Source organism: Bombus bifarius, unplaced genomic scaffold (genome assembly GCF_011952205.1).
Source record: "Bombus bifarius isolate JDL3187 unplaced genomic scaffold, Bbif_JDL3187 scf7180000009125, whole genome shotgun sequence".
In the NCBI taxonomy this organism is placed as follows: Eukaryota; Metazoa; Arthropoda; class Insecta; order Hymenoptera; family Apidae; genus Bombus; species Bombus bifarius.
This window is the reverse complement of record NW_022884914.1, coordinates 7,444,348-7,460,092: the sequence shown is the minus strand read 5'-3', so window position 1 is coordinate 7,460,092 and position 15,745 is coordinate 7,444,348. Positions and strand designations below refer to the sequence as shown.

The 15,745-nt window shown below is 39.9% G+C and overlaps 1 protein-coding gene across 7 annotated transcripts in view; it reads right to left on the bottom strand.

Annotated features, from left to right (window-relative positions):
- LOC117213690 (teneurin-a) overlaps positions 1-15,745 on the bottom strand; it is a 702,857-nt gene that overhangs the window by 38,646 nt on the left and 648,466 nt on the right. For all 7 annotated transcript variants that reach the window (XM_033459237.1, XM_033459239.1, XM_033459241.1 and 4 more), the window contains one exon: positions 7,833-8,113. In XM_033459237.1, coding sequence (XP_033315128.1) covers positions 7,833-8,113 — 281 coding nt within the window. The remainder of the gene's footprint in view (positions 1-7,832; positions 8,114-15,745) is intronic.

Below are 15,745 nucleotides of genomic sequence, written 5' to 3'. Positions count from 1 at the left end.
CTTAAAATATATCGCCTAAGATTTAATCTAACCTAATTCCTTACTCATTGCGTGAATATTTCGTGTAAATTCAAAACTGTTCGCCTTAAATAAATTTCCCTTGCACCGTATTCTCAAACTGATAAACTACGAGAACTCCTCAGCAAGATTAATCATCGATCTATTCAACATCGTGAAATTTCAAAAATAGAAACGACGAGAAATTTGTAATATAATGCATAATAATAGGTAATCACAAGGTAGTCGGCTTTCCAATATTTTTAAATGGCTATTACACGCTTTTAACTGTGAAAAGCATAATACCACGCTACAGGTAACAAACGTATTAAAAAGGAAACTGTATGAGATGGCGGAGACAGTGAACTTTCATCATCAAAATCGCCGGAAATTTGAAATCGGTTGAAGGATGAAACACGCCCCCCCCCCTTTCTATCCTAACAGGGCAGCCAGCCTAGCACCTGAATTCACCCTTTGATTCCAGACAGGGAAAAGGTGAAGTCGGCTGGGAACGACAGGCAACTCGACTGACGAGAGCAAAGGAACAACTTTTTCAATTATATTCCCTCGGATCGATAGAGCGATTCATTCCCGAGAATGATTCCCGGATTATCGAAGGATTATCCGTTCTTCCACGCCCACCTTATGCTTCCGCTTTCTTTCCGTGCGTTTTAATGAAATGTTTACCATCGATCCGACTGTCGTTCCTTCTAATCCACTGATAGCAGTATAATTTCCAAGAAATCAAGTCGCTACAATAGTCTCTCAATATTTTGAAAAGTTTTCCATTTTCTACAATTTACTCGTACGAATAAAATATTCCCTTTAAGTTACTTGTAAATCTCTTGGGTTTTTAATAGATCTTTGTATAAATAGATTCTACGTGTATGGTATAAACAAGAGACAATCTGTCAGATAGGAAAACAAAAGCGTTTTAAAACTAGGTAATAAATTCATGGAGTTGTGCAAATAAGCCAGCAGCATAATTAAGGTAGTGGCCATCGATATTTTCAAAATATTCAAGAGAATGGGAACGTCTATTTAATAATTCCAGAATCAAATAAACGAACGGTCTTGACAATGTAGAATTAGTTGGCAGTGTACTGAATATAAAAATTGTCGCTTTATAAGAGATGAATAAGTCTTACACATTACGTTTTTCAGTTAAATATACACGGAATATCCTGTAAATTAATAAATGTAATATGTAAATAATTTTCACTGGTACTGAAAGAAGTTATTACGATCTACAATCTCAGTTTTCATTGCAGATATTTATTTCAATATTTTTAAATCGATGCATTTCATGTATAAGAAATTTTTCTACGGTGGTCGCTAAGTGGGCAAAAAGAATCTCGTTATTTCTCTTAAATGAAATTTCGTACGCGATGAAGTATATAGTCTCCTCGGAAGAAACACCGAGAAAGCTTTAGGAAATATCTAAACGAAAATCGAAGAACTTTTTATTTGTAGAAAATGTTTTCTTCGAGATTACCAATTAATTTGATTCGAAGACACCAAAATTCCATACGAGAAATTCGTAAGGTCGTAACGTCGTCGCTGTCGAAATCGCAGTTTGCCAAGTAAACTTCGCCGATGAATCCAACTAATCGATGTCGAAAAAGCTTCCTATTCTTTCCTCCTCCTTTCGCGACCCATCGTTTCGAGTGCCAGCTACATAAATGTGATTTAATTTTCAGGCATCCTGTCGGGACAACGATAGACCGGTCCCCTTTCTAATTTATTAAATGGAAAGGTACACGTAGGTGTACGCGTACACAAAGGTATACGTTGTGACGCTTAACCGCGCGTTAATACCTCAGGGGGATAAATCTGGAGCACGAAACGGGGGAAAAAATATCGTATAAATATAAGTTGCCGGAGAGATAATACTTTTCTTTTTTCTGCCCTTTTCTTTCTTTTTCCTAGTTATTTATGTATAGTAAATTAGTGGAAGTGCCTCGAGGATTCCTCTATATCGCGTTGCAATGTCTAACATGTTAAAAATGCAAATATATGTTGCTACAATATTAAAATATTTCGTGAAATGAACTCGAAAAAGTTTAGATGGTTTATTTTCGAAACAGGTCTCGTTTATACAGGTTTGAAATTGTTAGAGGTACGTCCATTTCATTTGCAAGACAGTCGAGTAATTTTACGCGAGGAGTCCAGGCTTTTTTGTGAATGTGCTTTGTGAGATAATTATAGTAAAAGAATTTTAATCCTGAAGAATACTTTCTATGATACAGTATTCTGTATAACTATTTTCCTTCGAAGTTCACGTAGTTAATCGCAGCGATAACTCTAGGAAATCGTGCAGAAATCAAAATATCGGCATTCGACGGGGGGAGGAAAAATGTCGGTGGCCAAGAGGTGATTCGTTTCCTCTTAGAGCACGGTGTCTTCAATGAAACGCTTCGATTCCTTGTTCACGGTTCGGTGAAAAGAAATGAGAGCAAAAATTCGTTCGCAATTATTAATAGCCAACGATTCGGTAGCGGTCGTGGCAGCAACAACAAATACGTCGAGCACGTTCACTGTAATGAGGGCGATATTTAAAGCCGCGGGTCGAAAAACCGAAGCTGTCCCGATCAATCTGCTTTTCTTTTTTTCTCCATTTCTGTTTTTTTATTCGTTGAATCATTCATAATTATATTTACACGAATAACCTTTTACTGTGGCATTTTCGCGGATAATTTTTATTGTTTAAATCGTTTCTAGATCTAATAAATGTCAAGTTAGCCAATCTAAAACAAACAAACAAGCGTAAAACAAATATACAGGTGAAAAGAATACCGATCGAAAAATTTAATGGATCTACAAATACATAGAGTGTCAATAATGATTTACATAAAAATATACAACATTCATTTGAGAAATCACATTACGAAAATTTCAAAGAACGATGTCGGTCTAGCCAGGAAAATCCTGAACCGTCTCGGAGACCAGGGAGAAACACAGACTGAAAATGAGGGTAACGACGAAAGAGACAGAGATAAAGGGAAAAAAGAGAGGCGTGGGTGTGGAAGAGGGTAGTTTGGATGCAGTAGCAAACAGGCAGATTGGATTCCCGACTCGATTTACCGGAATGCAGAAATAACAGCTGGCGAAGTCTCCTCGAGGCCGATCCGGCTTTGCAATCTTCTCCTCTTTTCTTCCTTCCGCTTTTCAGACACGCGAGAGAAAGGGACACGGGGTGGACGGAAGAAGAGGAGAAAGAAGAATGCAGACGCCGGATTCAAGGGACAGTTCAGTAAGGGTAACTCGAGAATGTTTTATATACAGAGTATTCTACTAAAGTGTCGAAATTTTCAGGGCTTTCCATGAATTTTATAAAAGATCCTGTTTTACAAAAATTGAATTATATTCGGGAACATCCAATTCTTTTAAATTAGACTTTCTTTATTCCCATCTTTGTACAAAATGTGTCTTTCAAATGGAACTGCAGCACTTTTGTGAATGTGCTTTTTTTTTATCGGTTACGATATTATAGGATAAATAACGACGTAATACTTTTACAAGTACAAATTGCATTCGTTTTCCTATACATGAATGATTATTTTTATTCAACTCTCATATCCGATATATTTATAGAAAAAGAAGACACAATATCGGAAGAAAACTCTTGTTTCATCTATTTCAACAGATCTGCCAGGTACGTTGTAATACGAGTTAAGAACTACAGATAGGTAGAATGCGAACGTAATGCATAGAAAACTAGCGAGATCATTGGACAGTAGATAATCCAGACAATGGTCAAACACTCTTGTAAGTAGACACGGCAAGAAATAGACAGACATTTACTACCACGACGCTCTGAAGTAGAAACAACGCCCTACGGTCGGACATTTACCGCAGCTCCCTTAAGTAGAAACAACGCGCAATGGTCAGGCATACGTCGCGACTCTCTTAAGTGGAAACGGCGAGCAATAATCAGGCAATTCATTACGCTTTACTACGTAGAAACAACTAGCAATGATCAGACGCGTCACTACCATCGTATTGAATAACCTACGATCTTTCTGCCTAAGTTTCCACGATTAACTTCTTTAATTCCTCCAAAGTCTAAATAAATATTTACACTGATAACTAAAGAAAAACGCTATTTTTACATTAATAATATTAACATAATAGAGCAAACAATTTCCTGTATAATACTTTTACTTGTACACAATTCTGAATATGTGCTGCTAACATCTAAAATAACAAAACTGTACGATACACAGTTTTACCATGAACTATATATATCTAAGAAACAATACGATCAATCTCTAACTCTGCTTCCCTTCTTTCCTGCGAAATCCCCTTTATTCCACCTTCGAAAAGATAAACCGTAATTCCGGCACAACAAAGACCTTGACCGCGAGGGCTTCGGATTCAGGGATTTGTCGAGTCGGACCGAATGCAAAAACGCAATTTCGTCAGGCTACCGCATCACTACCGAAGGGAGCCAGTGTTTCGCGCAGATAACGAGCAGGCGTTAATTTCTCTAATCGGTTAGCCGGCTTTCGTCGTCCCTTTTTTCCACCGTTTCGTCGATGCAATTTTCGTGTAACGGTGCCGGCTAAGCTACTCTTTCCCTGGATTCTTACCACTACGGACCAGTGCTACTCTTTGATCTCACGTTTCTTACGCCCCTTCACAACTACCGCGCGGAATAGTTAATCAGCGGAGGAGCCAGGAGAAACGTGGGTTGGAACTCGTGAAAGTTTTATTGCAAAGTGCTTGCCAGCTAGCTTTTAAGTGTTTTCAGTGCGTGTTATAGGTCAGTTTTAAGTATGTGGCTTTTCGCGTAAGCGTCTAGGTTGGACTCTAGTGGAGGATAGTTTATGCCGTAGATTCTCTCCTAGATATTTAAAAATAGGCAAGGTAAAAATACCTTCTGTTGGAAATTATTCCTTCGAGCAATTATTTTTATAACTGATTTTTTGGATTTGTAAATTCTGTGCACAGACATTCGTTATTATGATCGAGCAATCAAATACTTGACCATATTTTCAAGAAAAGTACTAAAAATATGTAATAAAAAGCGTAGATGCGAAATTCAGAGAGGTCAACGTCGAAGCCATCAACTAATAAGTTGGAAGATAAATCGATTTATCCTTCCAAGTAACTGAGCCACAAAATCTACAATAAACACGACTATCAGGAGACAGAAAGAGGCAAAAATACGGTCTTAACTGCGCACTCTACATTTCACCATGGTAAGAAAGAACCGCCGGAGCCGCTCCCATTTGAGGTTAATGCCTATCGTGGAATGGAAGGATTTTCTTTGAATCGACCTCATAAGCTCCCGAAGATCCTAAATTTATTGCCAGTAAAACCTGATACGTATCGTCTGTACGTCTCAAAGTCGCAACTATGGTGACGGGCATCTTATTAACGGATAAAGATAAACGTCACTATAATCCCCTAGTCACGGCCAAATATTTTACGGCGGGCATATAATATTTCGTTCCAATTCGTATCTACTTATTTTATAAATAAAGTCCACAACTTTCGACTGCACTAACTATTATTATCGTTTACTTCATCAGGAATTATCTGTGAAATGCTATAACATATCAGAAATGTTATTCCTAACCTATTTAACCTCTGTCAATTAAATTGATTAAATTTTGAAAAAGATCAGCAACAATATACCTACAACCTCGTAGCAACTAAGAATAGTATTATCACCTCTTTAAATTATGATATAAACATGTGAACACTTAATAATACCAAAACAGAAATTTTCGTCTCTCAATTTCCCTAGGTGTCAAAATCGAGCCGATATCTCCGCCGTTTCTCGCACGATCGATTCTCGCGTGACCGTTCAAGCTCGCCCTTTACACTCCCCCCAATGAACAACGAGGCAGAGAGAGAGAGAGAGAACATAGTGTTTCTCGAGGCTGATCATTATTGGCCGGAAACACGGGCCACGCTGTCGAAGCGCTTCCTCGCCATCGGTCGGCAATATTTTCACCTCTCCCCCAACCGGATGAAGGCAACCGCCGCTCGCTACTAAACGAACCATTGCGCTAGTAACGTTTACTGCGCGGCTCCGCGCGCTTCCTATCGAAGATCCGGACTTCCGTCGTTAAACGGTATTTAATTCGCCGGTGTATAGACCAAGGGAGAATATCTACGTTCGCTGCTAGATCTAGCAGCTTCCCTTTCTGCTCGGTGGAAATTAAGGCAGCTTTGTACAGCTACAGACTACAGTATTTTACAACTATATGATCTTCACTGAAAATTGTCACTGGGAAAAAATTCTTTCACATTGGAAGTTTTGCTGAGAAAATAATGTCGTATACGTTGCTGCTAAATATTTTTACCTTTAAAAACCCAATATCAGTGGACAAAGAATAAAGCAAATGAGACACATTCTCGCTTGCAAATGGGAAAAAGAACTAGATTTTCACCGATTAATGGTTTGATCAACTTTGACTAAAACATCCTGTTGAAAATAGAGAGGTTTTATCGAATGATTCACAGACAGCAGAATTTTATTGAAATATTATGTTAAAAAAGAGAGTCGTCGTTTGGCGACAGAGGACCGGTGAATACATTTCACAGCGGGTAGGAAAATGAAATGGAATGGTACGGTTAGAAAAGCGGGAAACACCGTGAAAAATTTTCGATCCCTACCTCGTTTTGCGTCTAACAGTACCCATGCGAGTGATATAGAGCAGCAGGTGAAATGCTAGATGAATTTTAATTTCAGCTCTATAATCTGACAATTAATAATGATAATTTTAATAATAATACATACTTGGTAACAGGTCTGTCTAAACATGTGTCCATAATTTTGAAACACTCTGTATAAATCCTAACCTCCGAAAGTGGGGATGAAATATACTCGTTAAATATTAAAACTAAAATACTAACATATCATATAAAATCTTTTTTCTATTAAATTTTCCATTCTCTCTGACATCCAGTAGTGCCAACAATACACCGCAGTCTCAAGGAATCATTTTCATTAAATCGAAATTCAACGGAGAGGAGAAACTCTCGTGTTTCCGTCCGCAGCCAGATTATATATTGCAAGTTAGGCAAATCGAAGTCCAGGTGAATTTCGACCGAGCATCTCGTCTCCCTAACCAAATCTGCAACTTGATAATGAGTTATTGTAGCGTAAACTGCGGATTAACGGGCAGAAGGATTTTCCGGGCGGAGTGGCGATAAATTCACGGAGGCCGGCGTAAATAAGAGCTAGCTACCGACCGATCGTCGAACCCACTCATACATAATAGATAAATTAACTGTATTTTGATTCCCGCGCAGACGACCCTTTGATCGCGGCCATTTTCGCGTTACCGCGAACCGCACTGGCGAATTTCTCAGCATGCCTGTGCATCGATTCACCACAAACCAAATTCGAGTCCTCTGAATTTCCAAAAATTCACGATATGGTTAACGGTGAATTTCAATGGAATCGAACGACAGAACCTGGTGGAAAGTGCTAAACTTTTGATGCTTTTTGGTTTGCTGATGTCAAGGTTAGGTAACCTGATCGATTCACAATAGTTATAAAATAAAATAAAATGGATAAAACATATCTACGGTTTTTATTGAATATTGGTAAGAATTGATTTTACTCGTCTACTCAACATTGTTGCATTCACGACACCTAACCTCGAATTCGAAACCAATATCCTATATTGTGAATCATTATCAGTTTTCCTTTTAAATCCCATTCCCTGGCATCCAAATATCCCATTAACTTAATTTTCAAGGCAAACAAAAAATAAAATAAGAATGACGAGACATGGACGCTTTTTAAAATTCACGAGACTTCCCGTAAGCTTATTAGTTGATCGAATATTCCAGGTTATATTTTGTTTACTTACTGGCGAAGTAAGCCAGCATCGCTGTCAGCGCAACAGCGAGGAGGATCAGTGCGATCGAGAAACACTTCCAGGAGCATCTGTGCTGGCACCGTTTGTCGATGTGAAAACGTGACGGCGAATACGGTGAATAATGCGGCACCGCTGCAGCGCGAAGTGGAAATCCTGGCATTACCATGGCTTGACCTTGGGCGCCCACCGTGCCTGTACCACCATTTCCAGCGGCTGCACCCAAACCACCACCCAGAGAACCGACTGTCACCTGCTGCTGCGGCGGCGGAAGTCTGTAATAGAGACAGCGAAGAATCGGCATTATTACTTCGCAAATTGGCATTGTATTTCTAAGGTTATTTGTGTAGGTTAGAATTTTTAGTTTATATCAAATTTTTGCTTCAGTCCCATTTCTTTAATTGTATTAGTAAAGATATGAATCTGCATAAACATTGGCAGTCTAGTAATTAAATACTAGATTCAGTGTACATTATATAACCAACGTTGACATAAACGGTTTAATCTTTTAATAGTCTTAATAACACATGGGAGAATATATACCGTGTCAACCCTTTTCACAATACTCTTCTCCATAATCACAATCTGAATAATTCTCTTCTGCTACCAACCTAACCTATTATCATAGCTACTGTTAGATCACTGTGAACACCGATATCTAACACTCATAACGTCAATTTCCAAGTTACGCAATCCATTTGGTTGGTCATCCAGATTGACAACTTTCATTAATTCAACATTCAATCAACAACACGCGACAGAGAAACAAGCGAAGAACGTATTGTACCCATCGAATTCATCACGTCATCGAAGAAAGAAGATGGACGTCCAATGAAAGAAAAAGGGGGCGCGACCAAGCGCGCTTTAGTGGTCACGTGACAAGACAGCGCGTAAAAATCGCTCCTATTAACCTAGACGCGGTTGTATGGCACGTCGAGCACGCTTTTGGCCAGGCCACCTCTTCGGGGTGACATGTTAAAGCCGAGTCACGTCGAACCTACATCAAGGATTTTATTTTCATCACAGACGATATTTATCTTCATCCCCGTATCGAGAGCTAGCTCTCCATCGCTGGGTGAAAAGGGCAACGTCGAAACAGGGATTTAATACGGTTTCATGAACAAGTACAGTGCGGTCCAAAGACGGTTTCCCGAATAAATATACATATATTCTATGATTTGAAACGATAGGTAAACTATAACGAAAGAAGACAGGTTAATAATCATTTTAATTTTGAGCTACATCGATGTATATTGTCAATTTTATAGGTTAGCTATAGCTTAAATTGGAAGGACTTCTAGAAGTCTTTTATTTATTGAACTATATTGATGTTGATCTTTTTTCTCAATTATAATCATTTCGAAATGCTCTCTACTGAAACATACACTTTATTTAACCGCCAAAAACTCGCACCATGGACGACTCACCCAATATTTAACTTTTTTAGCGCGGAAAATTCCGTAGAAGAATAATGCCACTACCGTAGTCAGATGAAATCGGTCTAAGCGGCTACACGAACTTAACAATACCATCCCGGAGCGCTAATATTGAATTTTCTGCTTAAGATTCAGCCGAGCTTCCGACGATGGGCAGGTGTTGTAGCAACGGGAGGGAATTACATGGCTTGGAAACGGCGCGAATTGGGACATAGCCTGCTGGCCGCATCTTCGACTGTGGAAAATGGCGAAGGAACATTTGGATCTAGGACAAGCGGTTAATTTTCACGGCAGAAGAGATGAGACGAATCATATCGAAAATTTTGGATACTTGAGTTTAATTCCTATTCTTTCATCATCATTAGGGGAATTAGGGGAAGATCGAAGAAACTGCTATTTTCTTTAATTTCAGACTTGAGATTATTTTTCTATTCTTCCTTCCCTTTTCTTTGTTTGAATTTAACTGCTGTACGATACAAAGAGCTTACATACTGGAATAAAAGATCCAAAGATGTTTCTAAAACATTTGCTCGTTATAAAACAAGCTCGAGGAACTTCTCGCAAGCGCTGCAAAAGAATACTGGCAAAAAATTTATGAAACGAAATGTCAAAGGAATTTTCTGCGACAAAATCACCGGGTCACTCTCGGCCACTACATCATCACTTTTTTTATATCGACCTCGCCGGGACCGGGAAATTCTCGTGTTTGCCTGGCGAGGGATCATTAAGATGTCTCACCTTGCTCGCGTAACGTATCAGTTATTTAACAACGCTCGACAAACGCCATAAATAATCGCGCGCTCAGCTCTTGCCGCTTCGCGATCCTATAAACGTCTGCTCATATTTCCTCCGGCCAGGAAGCAATCAGGCACGACGCAAAGAGAGGACCAGAATAGAAAAAAAGAAGAACACAAGCAACGTAAATGTAAGAGAGTGAAACGTAGAAAGGAGAAGAGAGAGGAAGAGAGAGAGGGGGGGGGGGGAAGAAAAAAAGGAAAATATCGCTGGCAGAGGTCCCGATGTCGGTGCTTTACCGACCGGGTGACAGAAGAAACGAGGAAAGGAATAGTTGCGAGCAATAAATATTGCTTTTTCTTTTGGGGATCATTAAGTTGAGAACAGACGGCGGCAGAAAATTAATTTACTAAAAGTATCGGCGGACTCGTCGCGGCCGGCAAAAACCGGCCGGCGAAAGAACTTTAATGGCGAAATAATGGGGGTCTTAAAACTTGGACGATGGCCAGTGACATCTTATTCGATCTCTGAATCGTCGTCTCGCCCAGTAATTCACCCTACGCGTCTCTAGGATCGTTGTGTTTATGCTCGTCACCGCGAGTCGTCCGTAATTTATTGCAAAAAGCATGTCGCTTAAAGAACTCGAATATGACATTCTATTCCCGAGATGTCTGATTCTTTTTCGATAAACGAATATTTTTTATCGTACAGGTTAAAGATCTCCCTATTATTCGAATCGGATTTATAAGTATATCATTTCGTGATAAAGATGCTTTACAGGCGAGTTTAGTCGTGTTACACGGCATCGTATCTCTGGATTTAATTAAATCTATTATAATACTAATGGAAGATTCCTGTACGCAGTGTGCACATCCCCGTATGATAATGACAAGGAGAAGTTTGACGAAACAAGTGAATTTTGCTGTATAACTAAGTTTCAGTGTGGTTATAGTCTCAATAACGTAGATCATAAATCTTTCTCTTGCCTATACAGTACTACTGTACATACTGTGTATATGGAAGAGTATATAATTATTGGAATCTTTGTAATATCCATATAACGAGACAATGAGTTAACAGGTTTTACAATATTTCACAAGATCCAACGCTTTCTCTCTCTCTCTCTCTCTCTCTCTCTCTCTCTCTCTCTGCCGTTTTAGACGAAAGCGTCGCTAGAATCGACTAAAGCAAAGGACCACGTTCGCAGCTTGAACATTTAATTGTCATCGGAAACGCAATTCCGTAACGCGCAGCACTAATCAACTCCCGTGGCGCGGATAAAGCTTTAATGAGATTGCGAACGCAGCGAGAGGAGAGTGAAGAGTGAGTAGCAGACGAGCGCGGCGAATTTTCTTCGACGGTGACAAATAAATACAGCTTAGGTTAAGAAGCTTCAGACAGCTGTACAGTCGTTTCACTACGGACAACCGGATTCCTGATTGCACGTAACGGACAAATGAAGCGAGGGGAGAGTAGCTGAAAACAAGATGAACGACTGCACCGAGGAGAAGAAGGGAATGGGAGACAGAGAGGGAAAAGCATGGCGGAAGAACGGAGTAAGCAGCAATTCGGCGTGTTAACGCTGTGGCCCCCTCTTCAAGCTGAGTTAATCCATTTGCGCGAGTAAATCAGTTAACTGAAATTGGGTTATATTTCCTAATCGATACGATGGATTAGCTTAGTCGTTGGTACATTCGGTGGATCCTCGATCACAGTCTGTGCATCATTTTTCCATTCTATCTTCCATGCTTCTATGGATACGATATGTGTTTTTGAAGGGATACAAGAAACATCGCAAAATAATTTAGCAACTAAATTCACGCACCAGAGGGCGCAATTTCGTGTAGGGAGAATCCCGAGTAAACGAAGCTGAGCTTGAACAAAATTCCCTAGCCATTGGAGTCCCTCATGGCATCGCTAAAGTTTCTGCTTTTGTTGCAATCTTCCCCACCCCCCTTTCCTCTATCCTCATCATTTCTTCAATATTCTAATTCCAGGCACGTTCGACGTTTCAGGTACATCGTTCCAAGCTGCCGCGTGGTATATCCCTGTTTCCTCTCTACCATCGCATGTCCCGACGTGCGCTACCAACCGTTGAACATCCAACGGTGGCGTGCTAGCGCGCGCGGCTACGACACCTACACCGATTAAGCGAATTGACCGGCTGTCTGATATATTGGAAGTTAAAAGGGTAATTGCGGGTGGCGTTGCTGTCACATATTGAGTCGAGTGTTGTCTGAGTGGAAGATTGGAGCAGGCCCGAGGATAGGGCCGAGCGTGTGATCCAATTATGATGTAACGAACGCGTCGTTACTCGGAACACGCTCGATAACGAGACACCGAGTATAGGCTTTGAACCGTGGTCAGACATCAAACGTTCTTTTCTCTCGAGGTCCGACCACTTCGTTAAGACTTGTCCGTTCCTGCTGCCTTGACGATCGCGCGCGCCACGTTTTAAGAGTAAGAACAGTGGGACAAGAGGATCGCGGAATATCAAGAGGATAAGGAAACGTTTTTGGTAAAGGCAGAGTGTTTAAAGTCGATCTTTTAGAAATAGGAGAATAAGTTAACTTGGTCCAGTGGATGTCAAATTATTGCTGTTGCAAACATTATATTTTATCTTATTTTATACGATTAAAACGGAGAACCGATTGAAGAGTATTCTTGCTTCTATGTGATGATCAAATTCGCTTGAAAAATAAAATTGTATCGTTTGATATAATAATATTTAAAAGTGGCTTAGAAAGTAACAAACGTGACTTATTTATTTATTTGCTTATCAATGCAACTCGATAGATTAAATAGACTTATAATTCTCGTAACAATCGTTATTTTGATCCCTTTTCGCTAAGCTAGTAAAGAAACTGCATGCAAAGAAACGACAAGTCGGCTTTATTCACTGCGAACACGATCCGTGGAAACGCGACCGATCGTAAGGTTGGCGCGCATGTACAGACAGAAAGGGAAGACACGTCCAAAGAATTCTAATAAAAATCTGACACCTCAGGCGCGTTCTCGAAAGAAAGGTAAAGCGACACGAAGATCCGTAACCCGACGCAGGGGTCGTCGTCGCTTGAAATTGAATCGTACTTCCAGATGAAGAAGGAAAAAATAAGAAAGGGAAGAATTATGGTTACTGCTGCAACAAGAATAACGAGGTCCGCTCGTATGACGGAAGAAAAGCGAGATATTACCCTGCTTGAGATGAACAGCGCCTCTTACCTTATATTTGTAATTAAATAGTTGAACAAAACTTAAACAGATCAATTTTTTTTAGAAATCTGATAACTTATATAAACAATTGTATAATGCTTAAGAATCAGCAATCAAAAAAGTAGATTATGTTGATTCTATGAATTAATTGTACATAATTGAGAAGGAACACGAGATACTCTTGTCAGAGATAATTGAACAACAGCACTGGAATGGTAATGGATACTCGTTATGGAGCTCGTTATACGAATTCAATCAAGAAATCTGGAAGTTTCATGCCATAGCATTCGAATAATTCACCTTTTCAGTTTAATATCCATCGTTCCCCTATTTAAGTGGCTGACTTAGCAGCACAAACTTTTACCAGCTATTCATTAGTGAGAGAGTTACTAAAAAACTTGCAGAATTAAAGGATTTTAATTACTCATTCTTAAAACACGTAGGTATTTTCCTAAACTCATTACCAACTTCAAAGCGATCAAAAAGTTGCAAATAGCAGTTTTCTTAAGATTCTATTGAAACTCTTAATAGTCATGTGGAAAGCAGATAATTACTATCCGAGCACATTAAAGAACATGTAAATCAACATTCGATAGCTGTATCAGCTAACAGCGACTCCAATCTAATTACATATTAATGTTGCTCTTGTTACATTAATTAGAAGCAACCTGTGGTACAACAGCATGGCCACATTGAAATTATAATCTTAATTGGTCGATTATCGCGCTGGTAGCGCCCCACGTGACATAATTCGTAAACACAATCTCGCCTAACCTCCAAATCAACGAGCCTGATTTCTTTACTTTCCCTCTGTAATAAAGGCGGTAAACTTAAGCCTAATAGATACGACGATGCTGAATATTCAAGGCGATTCCACGAGCAAAAGATCGAGACGTTACCATGACTTTAAAGGAATTTCCGGAACTCGCGCGTTCGATGACCTCGCATCGTTTACAGCCGTCATAGAGTCGGAAATCCCGCATGATGCAGTGCCCTTTGAATATTAATCTCACCGAGTAACAAGGAAACGCAACGACGGAAAGATCATTCGCTTGCGTATCACGGGAACGATCATTGTCGCTTGGCAAATAATTGGCCAACGATGACTCTCGGAATCGTTCTAAAGGTAAGGCGAAACTATGATTTGGTGTTTGGCAACTGTTGAGCACTTCATGACGCGGAAACGACGTTGAGAATATTTGTGGCTCGAATTCTTAAAGTCGATGTTCTTTACAGTTGGTACGAGTTAGGCGAACTTGCTGGATTGCTTGTATTATTTGGCTCGCGTATTTCAAACATTTGTCACTTTTTCTGGTTTGTATTTCGTGTGGAGTACAAAGGCAAAAGCTAGTGATAAAGACAATTGGCTGACAATGATATATGAATGTAACGATAAAAAGAATGAGAATCTGTTAGGGGTTTTGAATTAGTATCTGTTTTTGCCAAATCACATATAAACTTCCTAATAAAACTGCCAAGTGAAAATTAAGTAACACAACCAATATGTAATAAATTTGAAGAGTCTTGAAAGTGACACTTCAACGAAGTTTTAGCTTTTACAAGAAATCTACTATCACTGTGTTAACGATGCATAAAGACGAAAATGTCCATTCCGAAAATCACGTGTCATCGTTCCATGGTTCGAGGAACTGGCATAAAGGTTGGTTCGTAGGAGAGCTGTTCACGGTCAGTGGCTCTTATTAAGCTAGCGGATGAATCTTTAAACGGGTTCCATAGTCTCTCAGTGTCTCTCCGACAGTTGAACACGAGAAGCAACGGCGGCTAATGTCAGTCGCGACGTTATAAAATGTGACACCAGGCAGCTGCTGCGCGCTCGGTAATACAATCCCGCGTAAATCCTGTCTCTTCTTCCACGCCCTGTACCAGCTTACGTGGTTTATTGCTATCCGGCGTCGCGTTAAAAGGATACCGACTGTGAGCGACGAAGTTACTTGGAAATCGAATCCCTCGCGTTTATACACGTAGCCATTAAATCGTCTTACGCTAACCAAAAATGAGAAGCGTTTTGCGATGCGCAAAACGTTAAACGAGTGTTCTACGCATTCAACGTACAATGGCAAACAATTTAATAGTAAATATAAAAGGATAAGTTTTATTTTAACTAGGCTTCTAGGTTCTAATTAGGCAAGGCGAGTTAGATCGTCTTTCGAACTATCTCTTCGCGAAATGCGTTAGTCCAGTAATGATTTCTCGATCCACGAGCACAGCGCCACGTAGAGAGATAAAATCGCGTGGCACGTGAAAGGAATCCCCCCCCTTTCACAGGCCGTGTTCCAAACGAAAATCTGATCTTTGTATGTCAAGCCGGGTTTACTGCGTGGACGAGTAATCTCCCTTCATCATCTATTGATATTTCATATTGTATTTCCCTGTCCCTCGAGTGCACGCCTATTTTCTTTTCAACGATGAACAGAGCTCGGATGTGAAAGAACTATGAAGTTGAGTTGATATTCTCTTTGGGGAATTTCTTCGTCTGCTTTTCTATTTCTAGTGAATTCCGGT